This window comes from Mobula birostris, chromosome 5 (assembly GCF_030028105.1).
Source record: "Mobula birostris isolate sMobBir1 chromosome 5, sMobBir1.hap1, whole genome shotgun sequence".
NCBI lineage: Eukaryota > Metazoa > Chordata > Chondrichthyes > Myliobatiformes > Myliobatidae > Mobula > Mobula birostris.
In genome coordinates this window covers 201,627,616-201,645,944 of record NC_092374.1, presented here as the reverse complement: position 1 = coordinate 201,645,944, position 18,329 = coordinate 201,627,616, and the positions used below count along the sequence as shown (strand labels likewise).

The 18,329-nt window shown below is 45.6% G+C and overlaps 1 protein-coding gene across 1 annotated transcript; it reads right to left on the bottom strand.

Moving 5' to 3' along the window:
• Positions 1-6,714: 6,714 nt before the first annotated feature.
• Positions 6,715-18,329, bottom strand: LOC140198470 (E3 ubiquitin-protein ligase TRIM69-like). The gene is made up of 6 exons (XM_072259555.1): positions 17,868-18,329; positions 12,335-12,427; positions 11,998-12,261; positions 8,548-8,570; positions 8,342-8,448; positions 6,715-7,361 (listed from the first exon to the last, which is right to left on the bottom strand). Exons 1-6 carry the CDS (start codon positions 18,327-18,329, stop codon positions 6,715-6,717), a joined length of 1,596 nt encoding a protein of 531 aa, XP_072115656.1.

The following is an 18,329-nucleotide window of genomic DNA, read 5'->3' as shown; positions in this document are numbered from 1 at the left end:
GAGGATATCATCAAATTCAAACACACGGGAAGGAGTTAGGATTTTATTTCGATCTGAAAATGACAACTTAACATTAACGTGTGTTTATGTTCCTGTCAGCAGCATGTCCGTCGAACAGATTATTTCCTGATGTGAGAGCAGGAGTTAATTCCGCGGATTAAACTATCGATGTAGAAAACATTAAACTGTGGCATGCAGGTGATTCTGACGGACACACTAGTCTGAGACGACGTAAACGATAACGATCAGCCTGTCCCGCAGTCTCGTCAATCTATGCCACTCTTTCTCTCCACAACACCTGAGGTGCTTACAGATTTTAGAACTTAGAATATGTGCCAGTACAGCCTATTAGAAGCCACCCGGCTCGCAATGTGGTGTTGAGCATTTAACCTACACGAAGTTCGTTTCCATATAGCCCCCCTTTTTCCGCTCAGCCATGTCCTTTTCTAAGAGACTCTTAATGATGTCTCGTCTAGCAGCCCCTACCGCCGACCCCTGCAACGCGTTCCATGCACCCATCAATCCATGTGTTAAAAATCAACCTGCCTCTGAATCCGCTCTCCACATACTTTCCTCCAAACGCCTTAAATCTATGCCCGACTTTGTCAAAGTATTGATGTTTTCTCTTGCCAGTGTAACCCATTCCCGACCAGCCTCACTTTCTCTTCCTTCTTCGATACCCTACTTCAATGATGCTCCTCCTTCAAAGGAAACAAACCCTTCCTGCTTCGTCCAAATGGACCATTGTAATTTTACGCACCAAAGTGTTTAATGATCCTGGGCCTAGCTCACTGGAACTCAGAAGAATGGGGTGGGTAGGTGGTGTCATTGAAACTTACCGAATGTTGAAAGACTTTGATAGAGTGGAGGTGGAGAGGAGGTTTCCTCCGGTGGGGAAGTGTAAGACCAGAGGACACTGACCCAGAGTAGAGAGACGTCCATCTAGAACAGAGCTGAGGAGGAATTTCTTCAGCCAGAATCTGTGGAATGTTTTACTGGAGGCAGCTGTGGAGGATAGGACATTGGATATATTTAAGGCCGAGGGTGATAGATTCTCAATTAGTCAGGGCACGAAGGGATACGGGGACAACACAGAACATAGAACATGAAATCTACAGCGCGTTACAAGCCTTTCGGCCCACAATGTTGTGCCGGCCATGTAACCTACTCTAGAAACTACGTAGAATTTCCCTACAGTATAACCTTCTATTTTTCTAAGCTCCATGTATCTGAGAGTCTCTTAAAAGATCTTATTGTATCCTCCTCTATCACTGTCACTGGCTGTGCATTCCACGCACCCACCACTCTCCAAGTGAAATGCTTACATCTGACATCCCCCTTGTACATAAGAAGACACGAACTTAAGAAACAGGAGCGGGAGTAGGTCATTTGGCCCGTCGAGCTTGCTCCGCCATTCAATAAGATCATGGCTGATCTGGCCATGGACTCATCTTCACCTGTCTGCCTTTTCCCCATAACCCTTAATTCCCCTACTGTGCAAAAATCAATCCAACCTTGTCTTACATATATTTACTGAGGTGGCCTCCACTGTTTCATTCGGCAGAGAATTCCACGGATTCACTGCTCTGTGGGAAAAGCAGTTCCTGCTCATCTCCGTGCACACGCTTCCACTCTCACTCCTGATCGGATCCTGATCAAGGTTCCTCCTCCTGCTGTTCACATACTTGTAGAATGCCTTAAGGTTTCCCTTAATCCTGCTCGCCAAGGCCTTCTCATAACCCATTCTAGCACTCCTAATTTCATGCCTGAGTCCTTCTTGGCAACTTTGTAATTTTCTAGAGCTCTAACAGTGCTTAGTTTCTTAAACCTTTCATAAGCTGTCTTTTCTTCTTAACTAGATTTCCTACATCTTTTGTATCCCTGTAAGGGGTTTCTTCTTTTATGTTACTGCGTAGTCTAATTAAAATGGCTTCTTTGTTATGTTATAATTGAAATGGCTTCTTTGTTATGTTAACTGCTGAGAAAGTCCTCCCGCTAGCGGTTTGTTTGGATCATGTTACTGATAAGAGGATGAACAAACCAATTGGGATAAATATTATTGCTTCTGTGTGTCTGTAAATTAGTGTGATGCGCGGGTTTTGGGGGGAAGAAGGCGGGAGAGAGAGACAGAGGATGGACTAGGTGCTGTGAGTCCGCTAATAGGGTCGGACCCCGAGCAGGAGTCCGAGGTCCAGGGTGTTCGGCGAGGAGAGGATACGAAGAGTCTGGAGTCTCGTGTGGAGCGTCTGGTCGACCACCGTTGTTGGTCCCAGGTGGCAGTTCGAGGTGGTCCGAGGGGTCGCAGGGTGAAGAAGGAGGGTCCTGAGCTCCAACTGTTTATGCATGAAGAGATTGAACTTTGATAAGTGTGGCGCCTTTTATTTTCCTTTTATATTTTATTCTCTATTAATTTATTTTCCTTTTATATTTTATTCTCTATTAATTATATAGTTCTAGTAATATCTATAATCTGTAAATCATTGAATCGTATCTGGTGTATTGTCTGTTATTTGGGCGGGGTGGGGTACATCACACAGCATCCACACAAACTATTACCCAGTTTAGCGGGGCTGAGGGTTGTTTCCCTAGACGACAGAGAGCTGAGCTACCCTGAGGCTTACCGAAGAGCTACATACCATAGTGCTTTTATCCTACTATCTTTTCCCTGCCTTAATGGAGCATACCTATGCGGAACGCCATGCAAATATTCCCTGAACATTTGCCATGTTTCTACCGTGCATTTTGCTGAGAACATCTGCTTCCAATTTATTTTCCCGAGTTCTTGCCTAATAGCATCATATTTCTCCCTACCCCAATTAAATGTTTTCCAAACTGTCTGCTCCTATTCCTCTTCTAGTGCTGTGGTTAAGGAGAGAGAGTTGTAATCACTACCTCTAAAATGCTCTCCATCGAGGGTTGAGACACCTGAGCAGGTTCAATTCCCAATACCAGATCAGGTACAGTCTCTCCTCTAGTTGGATTATCAACGTATTTCATCAGGAAACCTCCCTGAACACACCAAACAAACTCCACCCCATCTCAAATCTTTGTTCTAAGGAGATGCCAGTCAATATTAGGAAAGCTTAAACCACCCATCAGAGCAATCCTATTATTTCTGAACCATTCCAGAATCTGCCTCCCTATCTGCTCCTCGATATCCCTGTTACTATTGGGGGAGATCTATAAAAAGCATATAGTAGGGTCATTGCCACTTCCTGTTTCTGACTTCCACGCACACTGACTCAGTAGACAATCCCTCCATTACTTCCTCCTTTTCTGCAGCCGTGACACTATGCCGGATTAGCAATGCCACTTCCCACTTCTTTTGCCTCCCTCCCTGTCCTTTTTGAAACAACTAAAGTCCAGCACACTCAGCAGCCATTCTTGCCCCTGAAGAATTCCAAATCTCTGTAATAGCCGCAACGTCATAGTCCCACGCATTGATCCACGCTCTAAATTCAACCATCTTGTTTATAATACGCCTTCTATTAAAATAGACACATCTCAAATCATCTGGCTGAGTGCATATTTGATCTATCATCTGCCTGTCCTTCCTCATAAACTTCCTACAAACTGTCTCTGCTTGTGTGTCAACCATCCCAACCTCTGCCTCTTCACTTCTGTTCCCACTCCCCTGCAAGCCTAGCTTAATTCCTCCCCAACAGCATTAGCAAACCTTCCTCCCAGGATATCGGTTCCCCTCCAGTCCGGTGCAACCCGTCACAATTGTACAGGTCACCCCTTCCCCAGAAAAGGCTCCGGTGGAGATGTCTGTTATTTGTCAAGTAGGGTGCTGTGATCAATCCTGATTTGATGGAGACGGACGCGAGAGCACGGAGGAACACCTAGTGAAACGTCTGAAATACCTGCTTCCCTGCTGCTGCTACTGTGTGGTCCAGAATCTCCGGAGGAGAAGACCCCGAGTCCTCGGCTTTGCTCGTTGCTCGGCAGCCGAGACGGAGTCGAAGCCCTCGGCAGAGGATGGTGGCGTAGGGGCTGCTCAGAGGCTCGAAGTTTTCGGACGGACTCAGAGTCCGCTGCGGTCGTGTGCTTCCAATGGTGCTGCATCGGCGAGTTGGCGGTGCTTGGAGGTTCATAGCGGGGAGAGTTCCTCCCTTCTGCCGCCTGCGTGGGATAACGAGTCTATCGGGACTTCGAGACTTTTTTATTACCGAGCCTATGGTCTGCTCTTTACCAAATTATGGTATTGCTTTGCACTGTTGTAACTATATGTTATAATTATGTGATTTTGTCAGTTTTAGTCTTGGTTTGTCCTGTGTTTTCTTGTGATATCATTCTAGAGGAACGTTGTATCATTTTTAATACATGCATTTGTAAATGACAATAAACGAAACTGAACTGAACTGATGATCCAAGAATTTGAAACCCTGCACCATCTCCTCAGCCACTCATTCGTCTGCGCTGTCTTCCTGTTCTGAGTATCCCAGCTCGTAGCACCGGGAGTAACCCAAAGATTACCATCTTGAAGGTCATGCTCTTCAGCCTCTTTCTTAACTACTTAAACTTACAGCGCAAGACCTCTACCCGCCTTCTGCCAATGTCATTGGTATCAATAGGCACCGTGACCTCTGGCTGCTCACCCTCCCCTTCAAGAATTTTCTGCAACAGAAACAGAAACGTTGCTCAGAAACATTCTGAACCCTAGCACTCAGGAGGCAACGTTTCTTTTGCTGCCGGAGAATCTCCTGTCTGCCACCTAACTATCGAGATCCCTATGACTATTGTTCCGCCTGACTTCACGCTACTCTTCTGAAGCGCAGAGCCGACGACAGCGCTATTCGTCTGGCTGTTGCTGCCTTGTCCATCTAGGTCATCCCCCCCTCAGCAGTATCCAGTATCCAAAGGGGTATACCTGTTGCTGAGGGGAATGGCCACAGGGAGACCTTGCACTGACTTCTTTCTCCCTTTACCTCCCCAGGTGTTCACCCATAATATAATTAGGGATAGTCAGCATGGCTTTGAGAAAGGCAGGTCCTGCCTTATGATCCTGATAGAATGTTTTGAGGATGTTACTAAACACGTCTGACTTCACCCTACCCTTCTGAGGCTCAGAGCCGACCGCAGTGCTCTTGGTCTGGTTGCTGCTGCCTTGCCCAGATAAATCATCCATGTCATCAGTATCTAAAAGGGATGTACCTGTTGCTGAGGGGATTGGCCACAGGGGCACCCTACACTGACTTCTTTCTCCCTTTACTCTCTCCGTGTTCACTCATCTTCTCCCTTTACCTCTCTCCGTGTTCACCCATCTTCTCCCTTTATCTCTCTCCGTGTTCACCCATCTTCTCCCTTTACCTCTCTCCGTGTTCATCCATCTTCTCCCTTTACCTCTCTCCGTGTTCACCCATCTTCTCCCTTTACCTCTCTCTGTGTTCACCCATCTACTCCCTTTACCTCTCTCTGTGTTCACCCATCTACTCCCTGAATTCTGCACTCTGGGTGTAACCACCTGCTCAAATGTCGTATCTATCAATTGCTCTGCCTCCCGAATGATCCTTGGCTTATCCAACACCAGCTCCTTAATGTGGTCTTTCAGGAGCTGGAGTTAGCTGCACGTCCCGCAGGTGTAGTCATCAGGGAGGGTAGCAGGTTCCATGAATTCCCACATCCTACAGGAGGGACGTTCCACAGCCATATCTGTCATCCTGCCTGCGCTGTGCAATGAGCAACCAAGATCAAATCAGCAATAACGAAAGGAAACACTTACACTTCTCACCTGCTTTTCAGCCTCAGCCTCTTCTTGTCGAAGCCTCTTGAGTCAAAGCCTGATGCTCCTACACTCACCGCTGGCTTACTCCCTACAGTGGCCACCCCGGCACTGGTTGCCCCGTCTGTCCCTTTGTACTTCGATTTAATTCGGAGTGCTCTGTTCCCGCCGGTGATTGGGCGCCCGGGTAGGATACAGGGGATTGACTCAGAGGGAAATGGATCAGCATGAGGAAGATTTTTTGGTCAGAGAGTGGTTTGTGCGTGGAATCCACTGCCTGAGTCAGTGGTGGAGGCAGATACACTAGTGAAGTTTAAGAGACTACTAGACAGGTATATGGAGGAATTTAAGTTGGTGGGTTATATGGGAGGCAGAGTTTAAGGGTTGGCACAACATTGTGGGCCGAAGGGCCTGTACTGCGCTGTACTATTCTATGTTCTATGATGAAATGGCGGAGCAGACTCGATGGGCCCAATGGTCTAATTCTGCTCCTATATTCTTATGGTCCAAACTTGAGAAAAGTCGCGAACTCAGCGAGCTTTATCATTAGCATCAGGGAGATCCATTATTAGCAGTAGCCTCTCCAGCATCAAGGACATCTTCAGAAGGCGATACTTCAAAAGGCAGCATCAATCATTAAGAACACCAATCACCCAGAACATAGCCCCTTATCACTGCTATCTTCGGAGAGGAAGTACAAGAGCCTGAAGCCACAGAGTCAATGAGCAGGAACAGCTTCCTCCCCTCTGCTATCAGATTTCTAGATGGATAATGAACCCATGTATATTACCCCAATAATTTCTTTGCTCTTTTTGTGCTACTTATGTAATTGAATTTCTAAATATATTTCTTATTACGATTTTAAGTCTTTTGTTTATTGCATTGCAATGTACTGGTGCTGCAAATCAACACACTTCACGACATATCCTAGTGATATTGGCATATCACTGCCAGTATCATTGATATATGATTGAAACATGGTTCTAATTCTAATTCTGATAAATCTCGCCTTGTTCCAAAGAAGGCAACCCCAGCCCAACCATTTCCACCTTGTGACCAGAATTTCCCACTCTTGCCAAAGTGTCCACGTTACCGACCTTCAGCAGAACAGGCCCTGCGGGGGGCTCCATTGCTTTCCCACCTCCGTTGAGGCAGGGGCTGAAGAAAGGGTAGAGTTTCTCGGTGAACATATCGATGAACGTGTGGAGGTGGGTCATGTTGTCGGCAATGTAAAGGGACACCTGGCCCTCTTCGTAGTCCAGGTATACGCCGATCCTCCTGGGCATCACGCTGACAGTCAAGCGTGTGTGGGGAAGGGTGCCTGCCTTGTATTCGCTCCCTCGCAGACATATGATCCAGTACCCGGCCTCGGGCAGAGCCGTGACTTCTCCCATCCTGTTGACGGACTCGGACACCACTCCGAGATCCCACTCGGAACTGTCACCTACCTCAACCTCCCAGTAGTGCTTCCCTGACGTGAAGTCCTCGGACGCAAGGACGCACATGCACCGGTAGAACCTCTCTGGGGTTTCGGGAAGCAGCCGAGCCTTGTCACCGTATCTAACGCTGATCAAGTCATCGGACAGGATGAGCCAGCTGTGCGCTGTATCTGGGTTCAGGGTCAGACTGGATGGAGCTACGAAAAGGTAGAAAGAAAGAAAGAATGAATGAAAGAAAGGAAGAAAGAAAGAAGTGATTATTTTATTAAACTACCACCTAAGAGTCCATCTCTTAATTTAAAAATGTCAAGCGATTACTACACGAACATAGATTGAGTACAGGAACAGGACAGCTAATAATCTTCCCTCCTCTTTGGGGACATGCGAACCAAATTCAGGACAAACCAAGCACGTTAAAGGCAGCTGGTTCAGAGATCAGTCTCTCTTCACAGAATGAAGCACGTGTGGCTGTTTTTGTTCAGAATTGGCAATGCGTAATGAACACCAGCGTTACAAAACCAGCACAAGTATATTGTGTTTCTTACATATACAGTGTTTATATCTTATCAGTAATCGTTTTGGCTACATGATTTTGGAGGAATAACGGTTCACTAAGCAACAGTAATACTAGCTTTCAAAATGTTTCCATTATAAGGAAGAACAACTAACTATTTCAAATCTGATCGGGCTAATGTAACCTGGAGAGGACGAGAACAGCAATTGTAACATTGATTCCTACTCGCCCTCTGAATACAGGTATAAGGTCGCTGGAATATCCCTTATAGAATTTCCACCAACTTTTAGTTTCGGTGACAAAACATAGAAAATACAGTACAGGGAAACGCTTTTCGATCAATAATGTTGTGCCGAGCCCATTAAGTTAGTAATCAAATGTCCAACTAAACTAATCTCTTCTGCCTGCAAAATCTGTACATCCTTCCACTTTCCTCACATTCATGTACCTATTTACACGTCTCTTAGAGAGAACCCATTGATACTATAATAGGTGAAAGAGGCGCATTGCCGGATTCCAGAACAACGAGGATATTTTCTGGACCGTTTTTACATTAGATAATCTAACCATTGGGTACTATTTTTCATTACACAGCATTCCACATTTAGTTTAATGTATTTAATATTTTCTTTGTAGATATGAATGTCCTGGATATCGTCTTGCCGGGCCTAATGGCTTCTATCACTTGCCTCCAGACGGTGTACTGCAAAGGTCCCTTGAATATTCCCAGCGGAAGGTTTTCACCGGTCACTATCTGATAATTGTCTTCACTAATAATGCAAACATGAAACAGTTGACATTGCAAGAGTGATATTCAACGGTGGTATTACGTCGGTGTGTATGGAGTTTTCGTGAAGAGCATCTCCTACCTCTTTCTTTGGGAAGCTTCTTCCTAAAAGTGGAACAGAAGAGAAGTCTAGCTGATTGTGGCTAAGCGTCAAAAAGAAACGTGCCATCATCATGCAATAATTATATGTTAAATTCATTGCTTGTACAGAGACGGGCAGAATCAAAAATCTGTACAAAAGTATTCTTGGTAAAATCCCCACAGAGATCGGGAACTCCTTCCAAAAGGAGGAAGAAACGCTGCGTTTGGGGACGATTATAACTGCTAAGAGTGAGACTGCTATCGTGCGGAACACCCATAGAAAGTTAGACATGGCTTCCGTCCGACCCTTCAGAGAATCTGAAGGCGATTACTGTGGCGACAAGGGTGAACTTTTCAGAAATTTCTGTCGGTGCGATTAACCCTGGGTTGTTTGAGATTTCCAACTAACTTCACTCCTTACAGTTTGTTTTAGATTATTGTCAATAATGCGTTCGACTTAGTATCACAATGAGAAAGGAGGACCTTCTGGCCTGGATTAATACTGAGATGGCATCTTATTTTCAGGTTCTTCTCTTGCATTGCTTAATGCGAGGTGGGAAGACGGACAGATGGTTTGGAGTTCAGGGCAACTGCTGGGCCAAAGCTGTGCCTTGTCTCTTCAAGGTATGGGAATTATTTTCACCACAGACCTCCATGTAAAACTCACATTTCCTTATGACACATAGAATGGACACCCATTAGCTCTCAGAATTTGACTGCCAGTTCCACTCCTCCGTTTATTTTGTTCCGTCAAACACGCGAGTCATTTCTTCCCTCTTTCGATTTCCTCGTCATCCATCTTCACTACAGGGAATTTACAGTAGTGAATGAACCAGCAGCAAGGCTTCAGCAGTCTGGAATGGAATCGAAGCACAGAGGAAAGATTTACAACGTCGCTGTAGTAACGCGCAAACTCGACACTGGCCTGAGATTAGGATCAAACCCAGAACGCTGAACCGATGCAGCAGCAGTATTTACTGCGTTGCCTTTTGAGCAATGGATAGGAAAATGGAGCAGCAAACACCGGGGCTCCGCAATTTCCTATCCAATTCATACCCAAGCAAGCGGGTTATAACTCCATTGGTCGTTAAGGTCCAGCCTCCAACCACCCCCCAACTCCCACCCCACCAACCTCATCCCTGTCATTGGCAGTGACTAGTGGGGTACCGCAAGGCTCAGTGCTGGGACCCCAGTTGTTTACAATATATATTAATGACTTAGAAGAAGGAATTAAATACAGCGTCTCCAAGTTTGCTTATGACAAGAAGCTGGGCGGCAGTGTTAGCTGCGAGGAGGATGCTAAGAGGATGCAGGGTGACTTGGATAGGTTAGGTGAGTGGGCAAATTCATGGCAGATGCAATTTAATGTGGATAAATGTGAGGTTATCCACTTTGGTGGCAAGAACAGGAAAACAGATTATTATCTGAATGGTGGCTGATTAGGAAAAGGGGAGGTGGAACAAGACCTGGGTGTCATTGTACACCAGTCATTGAAAGTAGGCATGCAGGTACAGCAGGCGGTGAAAAAGGCGAATGGTATGCTGGCATTCATAGCAAGAGGATTCGAGTGCAGGAGCAGGGAGGCACTACTGCAATTGTATAAGGCCTTGGTGAGACCACACCTGGAGTATTGTGTGCAGTTTTGGTCTCCTAATCTGAGGAAAGACATTCTTGCCATTGAGGGAGTACAAAGACGGTTCATCAGATTGATTCCTAGATAGCAGGACTTCCATATGATGAAAGACTGGATCGACTAGGCTTATACCCTCTGGAATTTAGAAGATTGAGGGGGGATCTGATTGAAACGTATAAAATTCTACAGGGATTGAACAGGCTAGATGCAGGAAGATCGTTCCCGATGTTGGGGAATCAGAACGAGGGGTCACAGTTTGAGGATAAAGTGGAAGCCTTTTAGGACAGATATGAGGAAAAACTTCTTCACACAGAGAGTGGTCAATCTGTGGAATTCTCTGCCACAGGAAACAGTTGAGGCCAGTTCATTGGCTATATTTAAGAGGGAGTTAGATATGGCCCTTGTGGCTAAAGGGATCAGGGGGTATGGAGAGAAGGCAGGTACGAGGTTCTGAGTTGGATGATCAGCTGAATTCATTCATACTGAATGAGGTGCAGGCTCGAAGGGCCGAATGGCCTACTCCTGCACCTATTTTCTATGTTTCTATGTTTCTATTCCGAGATACAGGTCTGTAAAGTGAGGAGAACGATCGTTATTGTAAATATAGCGGAGTATTCCGGGATATTGCAGCTGAAAATCTGCTGGAACTTAGTTACTTGCCACAGCTAAGAACAGTTACCAGTTTACAGAATTGGATGTGAAGTTGTGCTCCTGATTCATATGTTGAAAAAGAGAGACAAACGTGCACCTATGGGTGGCCTTTTCGCGTCTCTGAGAAGGTGCCCGCTCAATGGGGGCACTGCTGAATTGCAGTCACAGCGGAACCATCGAAAGCCTGAGATCCAGCTTGTGATCGCATAGCTACTTGTCATCCTGGTTAAGTGATAGTCATGTAGTGATAGGATCTACATTGGCCAGGGGCACAGGAGAGAAATACTCATCTCCTTTCCGAAAAAAATGTCGTGGAACCTTTAGGCGACGCTAGGCCTCAGTAAAATGTTGCCATGTCTGGTAGTGCGTCGATGTCTTGGGAATTTTGGGCATACATACTCATTTAGGCACAAACATCATTCGGCCCACATATATGATTTTGATGGAAGAGCAGGTGGTCATGATTAGTGGGTAGACGACAAAAGAAAGTTGTGGATAGTGAAGACATTGTCAATGTATTCAGCACCGCGTAGAACTGCTGCAAATGCAAGCAAAAGTGGCAGATGGAGTTCAATCCGGATGTATGAGTTTGCAATTCGTTGGGGAGGGGGAAAATATAAGAGGAGAGTAGACAGTAAAATGGCAGGGCAGATCGGAGCATTGATGCACAGATCAATCTCGCAGAAGATACAAACTCCTGAAATCATTAGCGTCAGTTTAGAAGACATTTTCTATCCCGCTGTTATGAGAATCCAGAAGGGACATCTAATATAATAAGGTGGAATGCTGACATCACAGTCTATGACTTTGCACCTTACTGTTTGCCCTTTCTGTGCATATGTAACAATTCTTTCTGCGAACTGTCATTGTTTTACAATACTGTATGTCAATGCATCGCTGTAATGGAATGACGCGTGAGACCACCGTGCAAGACACGCTTCTTTGTCATTTCAGCTTGATACATTTGCAAGGATAAAGTGATTTACCAATTTCCATGCTTATAGAGAGAGGACAGGGTTGTGTCACTGTTTTTGTATCGAACTGCCCTGGTTACAGAAGGACAAATGGCTTCGACTGTGCTTTCTCTGCTATGGTGTTATACTGAAGCTGGTGCGGGCCGAAGGTCACTGAACTTGCACACTCCATTTCTTGCATTGAATCACCTACCTCCAGGAAGTTGACTATCTCCCTCTGGTTCACTTTCGAATGCAGCCTTTTCAGCTTTTGACGAGCAGACTCCAGGGTCTCCTGGAACTTGTCGGAGTTCTTCTCCATCGTCTCGGATGTGTTTTCCTCGTGTTTCTTCAGTTCCCGAACTAAACCCTCCTCCTTTCTATCAAGGAACTGGTGCATTTTTGCGAACTCGGGAGAGATGACACACCTCAGACTGGTAGCCTCCCCTAGCAGAAGCCAAAGCAGAAAGTACAATGTCTGGGACGAAGCCAACATAAAGGGATCGGGAATGGAGGAGGGAATGTGGTAAGGGGTGTGCTGTAGAACGTACCCTGATTTCGGTAAAACTCTCCTTCCTCTTCTGCTTGGCTTCCAGGACCGTCATCTTCTGCCTCAACAAATCCAAAGTAGACTTCAGTTTATCCTGAGAAAAAAATAAAATGTTTCTCAGAAACATTACAGGCAAAAATATAGGGCAGACCAACTGCTTCGGTCGGGGCTGCTAAACATGGGCTGGACCATCTCTCAACTAGAATCAGGGCCAGGTTTTAAATCGCTTTCATACAGTATGTTGTGAAATGTGTTGCTTTGCATCAGCAGTACTGTCCAATATATTGGCGGGGGCGGGCGGGGGGAGGGAATTACAATACTATATACGTTCATTTCCCGCTAATGTCTATAAAGGGTTGCTACGTTCTGTCTCTGAGTGCGTGGGTCCGAAGTAGTAGTTGATAAATTAATTGGTCACTGTACATTGTCCCATGATTAGCCTAGGGTTAAATCGGGGCTAGCTGGACAGTACGGCCGGAACGTCCTGTTCTGCTGTGTATCTCAATCAATCAATGGATGGATGGAAGGATTAAAGAATGGATAAACAAATAAATAAAAAAATAAATAGAGAGATAGATAGTTAGAGAGTGCTAAAAGGGAATTAAAATGTGAGATAGTGGGTTTATTGTCCGTCGAGAAATCTGATGGCTGAGGGGAAGAAGCTTCCTAAAATATTGAGTCTGTGTCTTCAGGCTTTTGACACGCTATTGCCAAGAAATGAGCTATTGTGTCCGTCTCCTCTATATAAAGGGTCAATTTATAATCTTGTTTCAGAGGACCATAGAATCAACCCCCATTTCACCCACTGCCCTCCTCATTGGGAAAAAAAAATCAATTTATCATAGAGCATTATAGAAGATGTCCAGCCACTTGACCTGTAGTAGATGTTAACCTTACGACATGTGTTTGGTTTGACGACCAGGCTGTGCATTATACAAGACAGGAGCACTCGTCTGAAGAACATGTTCATGATCACGGTGTTCGGGTTATGCATGATCATGACGAGTTTTAATTTTATACATATATGCCCAATCAATGCAATTTGGATTTAAGATGGGTTTGTAATTTTAACTGCGCACAAGTGAACGTTTTCCCTCAGATCATGTGCTATGAGAGTGCATGAGTGTATAATTTGTGTTAGGAAGGGGATGCACGGGCACCTATCAAGCTAGTGGCGGCATGGCCACCGGGAATCAATTCCCGCCGTTGCCTGCAAGGCAACATTTTCCTCGTGACTGCGTGTGCTTCCTCCGGGTGCTCCAGTTTCCTCCCACGGCCCAAAACCACATACAGGTTGGTAAGTTCGTTACTCATTGTAAGTTGTCCCGTGATTGGTTTCCGGTTAAAGCAGGATTTACCGGGCAGCAGGACCCGAATGGTGTATCTCGATAAATTTATTCATAAATTAATAAAATAGTGTCCTACTTTGTAATGTATTGCAATTTTAACCATATAAATAGGCATGGAAGTGGAAGGTATTGGGCTCCAAACGTTCCTTGCACTCGGACGAATTTCTACACGATATTATTATAATGTATTTGTACATATTGAGTGGAGACTGAGTAAAGGGGTCGCCAATACGACAGTGCTCAGAAGAGAATATTCTGTAACACCTTTCCATTTTAACTGTCCATGTTAACTTGTGAAGGTAACGCATGGGATCCCAACACTGCATTGCCCAGAGGTAAATGTATACCACATAATAAATGTAGGACTGAAAATTTGCAATTGTGGAGAGGGGATGCATGCCTCCTTAATGCGTCAACATTCAGAGATGAACGTCCACCTCATCATACATTCACAATCTTAACTCTACAATTTGATTACGCATCACACCTGTACTAGTATTGCAGAGAGACCAGATAGGCTTTGCGAGAATGATTCTAGGAATGAGAGGGCTGACGTTTGCGGAGCGTTTGATGGCTGTTGTTATATATTCGCTGGAGCTTAGATGATTTCTCATTGAAAACTATCGAATATTGAAAGGACTAAGGGGCTAAAGATCGCGCCAGAGATTTTGAAGATTTCTTCGAGTCCATCCGCTAAACAGTTTTAATCTTAGAACATAGAATAGTACAGCACAGCACAGGCCTTTCGGCCCACAATGTTGTGCCGACCCTCAAACCCTGCCTTCCATATTAGCCCCCACCTTAAATTCCTCCATATACCTGTCTAGTAGTCTCTTCAACTTCACTAGTGTATCTGCCTCCACCACTGACTCAGGCAGTGCATTCCACGTACCAATCACTCTCTGAGTAAAAAACCTTCCTCTTATATCCCCCTTGAACTTCCCACCCCTTACCTTAAAGCCATGTCCTCTTGTATTGAGCAGTGGTGCCCTGGGGAAGAGGCGCTGACTATCCACTCTATCTATTCCTCTTATTATCTTGTACACCTCTATCATATCTCCTCTCATCCTCCTTCTCTCCAAAGAGTAAAGCCCTAGCTCCCTTAATCGCTGATCACAATGCATACTTTCTAAACCAGGAAGCATTCTGGTAAATCTCCTCTGTACCCTTTCCAATGCTTCCACATCCTTCCTATAGTGAGGCGACCAGAACTGGACACAGTACTCCAAGTGTGGCCTAACCAGAGTTATATAGAGCTTCATCATTTCATCGCGACTCTTAAACTCTATCCCTCGACTTGTGAAAGCTAACACCCCATAAGCTTTCTTAACTACCCTATCCACCTGTGAGGCAACTTTCAGGGATCTGTGGACATGTACCCCCAGATCCCTCTGCTCCTCCACACTACCAAGTTAGTATCCTGCCATTTACTTTGTACTCTGCCTTGGAGTTTGCCCTTCCACCTCACACTTCTCCGGGTTGAACTCCATCTGCCACTTCTCAGCCCACTTCTGCATCCTATCAATGTCTCTCTGCAATCTTTGACAATTCTCTACACTATCTACAACACCACCAACTTTTGTGTCGTCTGCAAACTTGCCCACCCATCCTTCTACCCCCACATCCAGGTCGTTAATAAAAATCACGAAAAGTAGAGGTCCCAGAACAGAGCTTTGTGGGACACCACTAGTCACAACCCTCCAATCTGAATGTACTCCCTCCACCACCACCTTCTGCCTTCTGCTGCCTTGTCTTTGTTTGTCCTTCTCAAGGTGGATGAGCAGGCTACGCAATCTCCAGGAGCAGCCTGGAAGAAGGACACCTTCGAGGAGCGGCTCTGAGGACGAATCCATTCCTTGTTGATGTTGCCGACTGAAACGTCGCGGGTGATCATAAGGCATAGGAGCAGCATTAGGCCATTTGGTCCATTAAATCTGCTATACCATTCAATCCTGGTTGATCCTTTAATCCCCTTCTCAGCCCGACTCAACGGCCTTCGCCCCGTAAACTCTGATGCCCTGTGCAATCAGGAAACTATCAAGTTTTGCCTTATATACTTATACTTTATAAGTATACAAGGCAAAACTTATACTTATACTTTATACTTTACTGTCGGCAAACAATTGGTAGCAGAACGTACAATCATCACAGCGATATTTGATTCTGCGCTTCCCACTCCCTGGATTACAAATATTAAATATTAAAAATAGTTCAAATTAGTAAATAATAAACATTTAAATTATAAATCATAAATAGAAAATAGAAAAATGGAAAGTAAGGTAGTGCAAAAAAAAACGAGAGGCAGGTCCGGGTATTTGGATGTTACGGCCCAGATCCGGGTTATATACACCCAACGACCTGCCTTCCACAGCTGCCTATAGTAACAAAGTTCATATATACCCTACCCTCTGGCTAAAGCAACCACTCCGTATCTTTGTTTTAAATGGACACCCGTCTAAGGCTGTGCCCTCTTATACCCCCACCATGGGAAACATCCTTTCCACATCTGGGCCTTTCAACATTCGAAAGGTTTCAACGAGATTCCCTCTCATCCGTCTGAATTCCAGCGAGTACAGACCGAGAGCCATCAAACGCTCCTCGAATGTTAACCCTTTCTTTCCCGGATTCATTCTTGTGAACCTCCTCTGAACCAGCGCATCTTTTCTTAGATGAGGAACCCAAAACTGTTCACAATATTCAAAGTGAGGCCTCACCAGTGCCGCATAGAATCTCAGCATCACATCACTGCTCTTGTATTCCAGTGTTCCTGAAATGACCGCTAACATGGCATTTGCCTTCCTCGACACCGACTCAACCTGTAAGTTTACCTTTAGAGTGTTCTGCACAAGGACTCCCAAGTCCCTTTGCATCTCAGATTCTTGGATTTTCTCCCCGTTTAAAAAATAGTCTGTATATTTATTTCTGTTACCAAAGTACATGGCCATGTATTTGCCAACATTGTATTTCGTTTGCCACTTTCTTGCCCATTCTCCTAATCTGGCTAAGTCCTTCTGTAGCTTACCTGTGCTCTCAACACCACCTACCGCCCCCACCCCCGCCCCCAGATCGAAACATCGAGACAGTGGGCGTGGCTGTTGAAGGCGTTTGGACTCGAATGACCTCTCTCTTTCTCGACGGTGAGAGAGAGTCTGCTGATTCTCCAGTCGACGGAACTCAAGAAAGCGATGCTGCAGATTGTGACATGCCAACAGCGAGCTGCTGGCCTCCCCCCTGGCTGTAACAGATGTTAGTGAGAGAGAACCTGTCTGAAATGTTGAAGTGGTGGGATGGATGGTAGTTATTGATGCAGTATAGATCATGGGCCCTAGGGGCTTGCTGATGCCCTCCATGGTGGGTGGTGGGGCTGATGCTTTCCACTGATGCAAGGTGAGAGGGGAAATGGGAAGGTTTGATGCTTTGCTCCTGCCTGTAGGTGCAAGTGAGGGGGGCTTTCGGGTTCTAACTTTCTTCTGTCATTCATTCTTTGTTTTCACCTTCCCGCCCCCTTCTCTCTCTCTCTCTCTCTCTCTCTCTCTCTCTCTATATATATATATATATATATATATAAATATATATCTCTATCTCTCTCTCTCTTTCTCTCTCTCACTCTATCTCTCTCTCTCTTTCTCTCACTCTCTCTCTCTCTCTCTTTCTCTCTCAGTTTCTTGGATGTCTGCGAAAAGTAAGGATTTCCTGTTGTTTACTCTATACTGGAACCATTGAACCTTTGACTAAATAGAGTGAACGTGGAGTGGAGGCATCCTATAGTGGGGGAGCCGCGGACTAGAGGGCACAGCCTGCGAATACAAGAACGTCTCTTTACAACAAGAATGAGGTGGATTTTTTTTAGTCAAAGGTGGTGAATCTGTGGACTTCATTGCTATGTACGGCTGTAGAAGGCTTGTCTTAAAGTATATTTAAAGCGGATGTTGATAGCTTCTCAATTAGTAAGGGTGTCAAAGGATACGGGGAGAAGGCAGGAGAATGGCGTGGAGAGGAATATAAATTGATCAGCTTGAATGGCTGAGCAGATTCGATGGGTCGAATGGCCTATTTCCGCCTTTATGTTTTATGGTCTTATGGTTTAAAGCGTATTGAATCACAGGCTGATATCTGGAACTGAAGCTATACCTTGAGTCCCCCAATAGCTACCGAACCTACAAAAAATAGCAGCCCCGCTTTTACCTTGTATTTTTCGACCGCCTCTTGGCACATGAAGTCATGTTGCCTGTGGTTGCCGCCTGTCCTGCCGTCCAGACACATCGCACAGATCAGCTCCCTGTCCGTCTCGCAGAAGAGTTTCAGTTGCTCATGGTGCTCCTTACAGTACAGCTTGGGCTCCGCTTTTCTCGGTCGTCCGAACAGTAGCGGACCCGGCGAGTGCTCCTTCCTGGCCCGAGGAAGGATGAGATTGCGCGTAGTGTCCACCAGATGGCCGAGCGCACGGTTGGCTCGCAGACCGCTCTCGATGACGGCAAACCCACATTGGGGGCAGGGGTTCCTTTCGTCTCCCTCCCAGTGCAATGGAATGCATGCTTGACAGAAGTTGTGGTCGCAGTCCAGAATAACGAGCTGGTCGAAAAACTCATTGCAGAAGGGACAGTTCAAATATTCGGCCAAGCTCTCCACCTGCTCCTTGGATGCCAT

Coding starts and splice junctions, on each gene's coding strand:
- LOC140198470 (XM_072259555.1), bottom strand. CDS start 18,329: ATGGCATCCAAGGAGCAGGTGGAGAGCTTGGCCGAATATTTGAACTGT. Junction 12,262..12,334: donor AGAGTTTTACCGAAATCAGG/GTACGTTCTACA, acceptor GCTTCGTCCCAG/ACATTGTACTTTCTGCTTTG. Junction 7,362..8,341: donor GATAGAAGCCATTAGGCCCG/GCAAGACGATAT, acceptor ACCTTTTCGTAG/CTCCATCCAGTCTGACCCTG.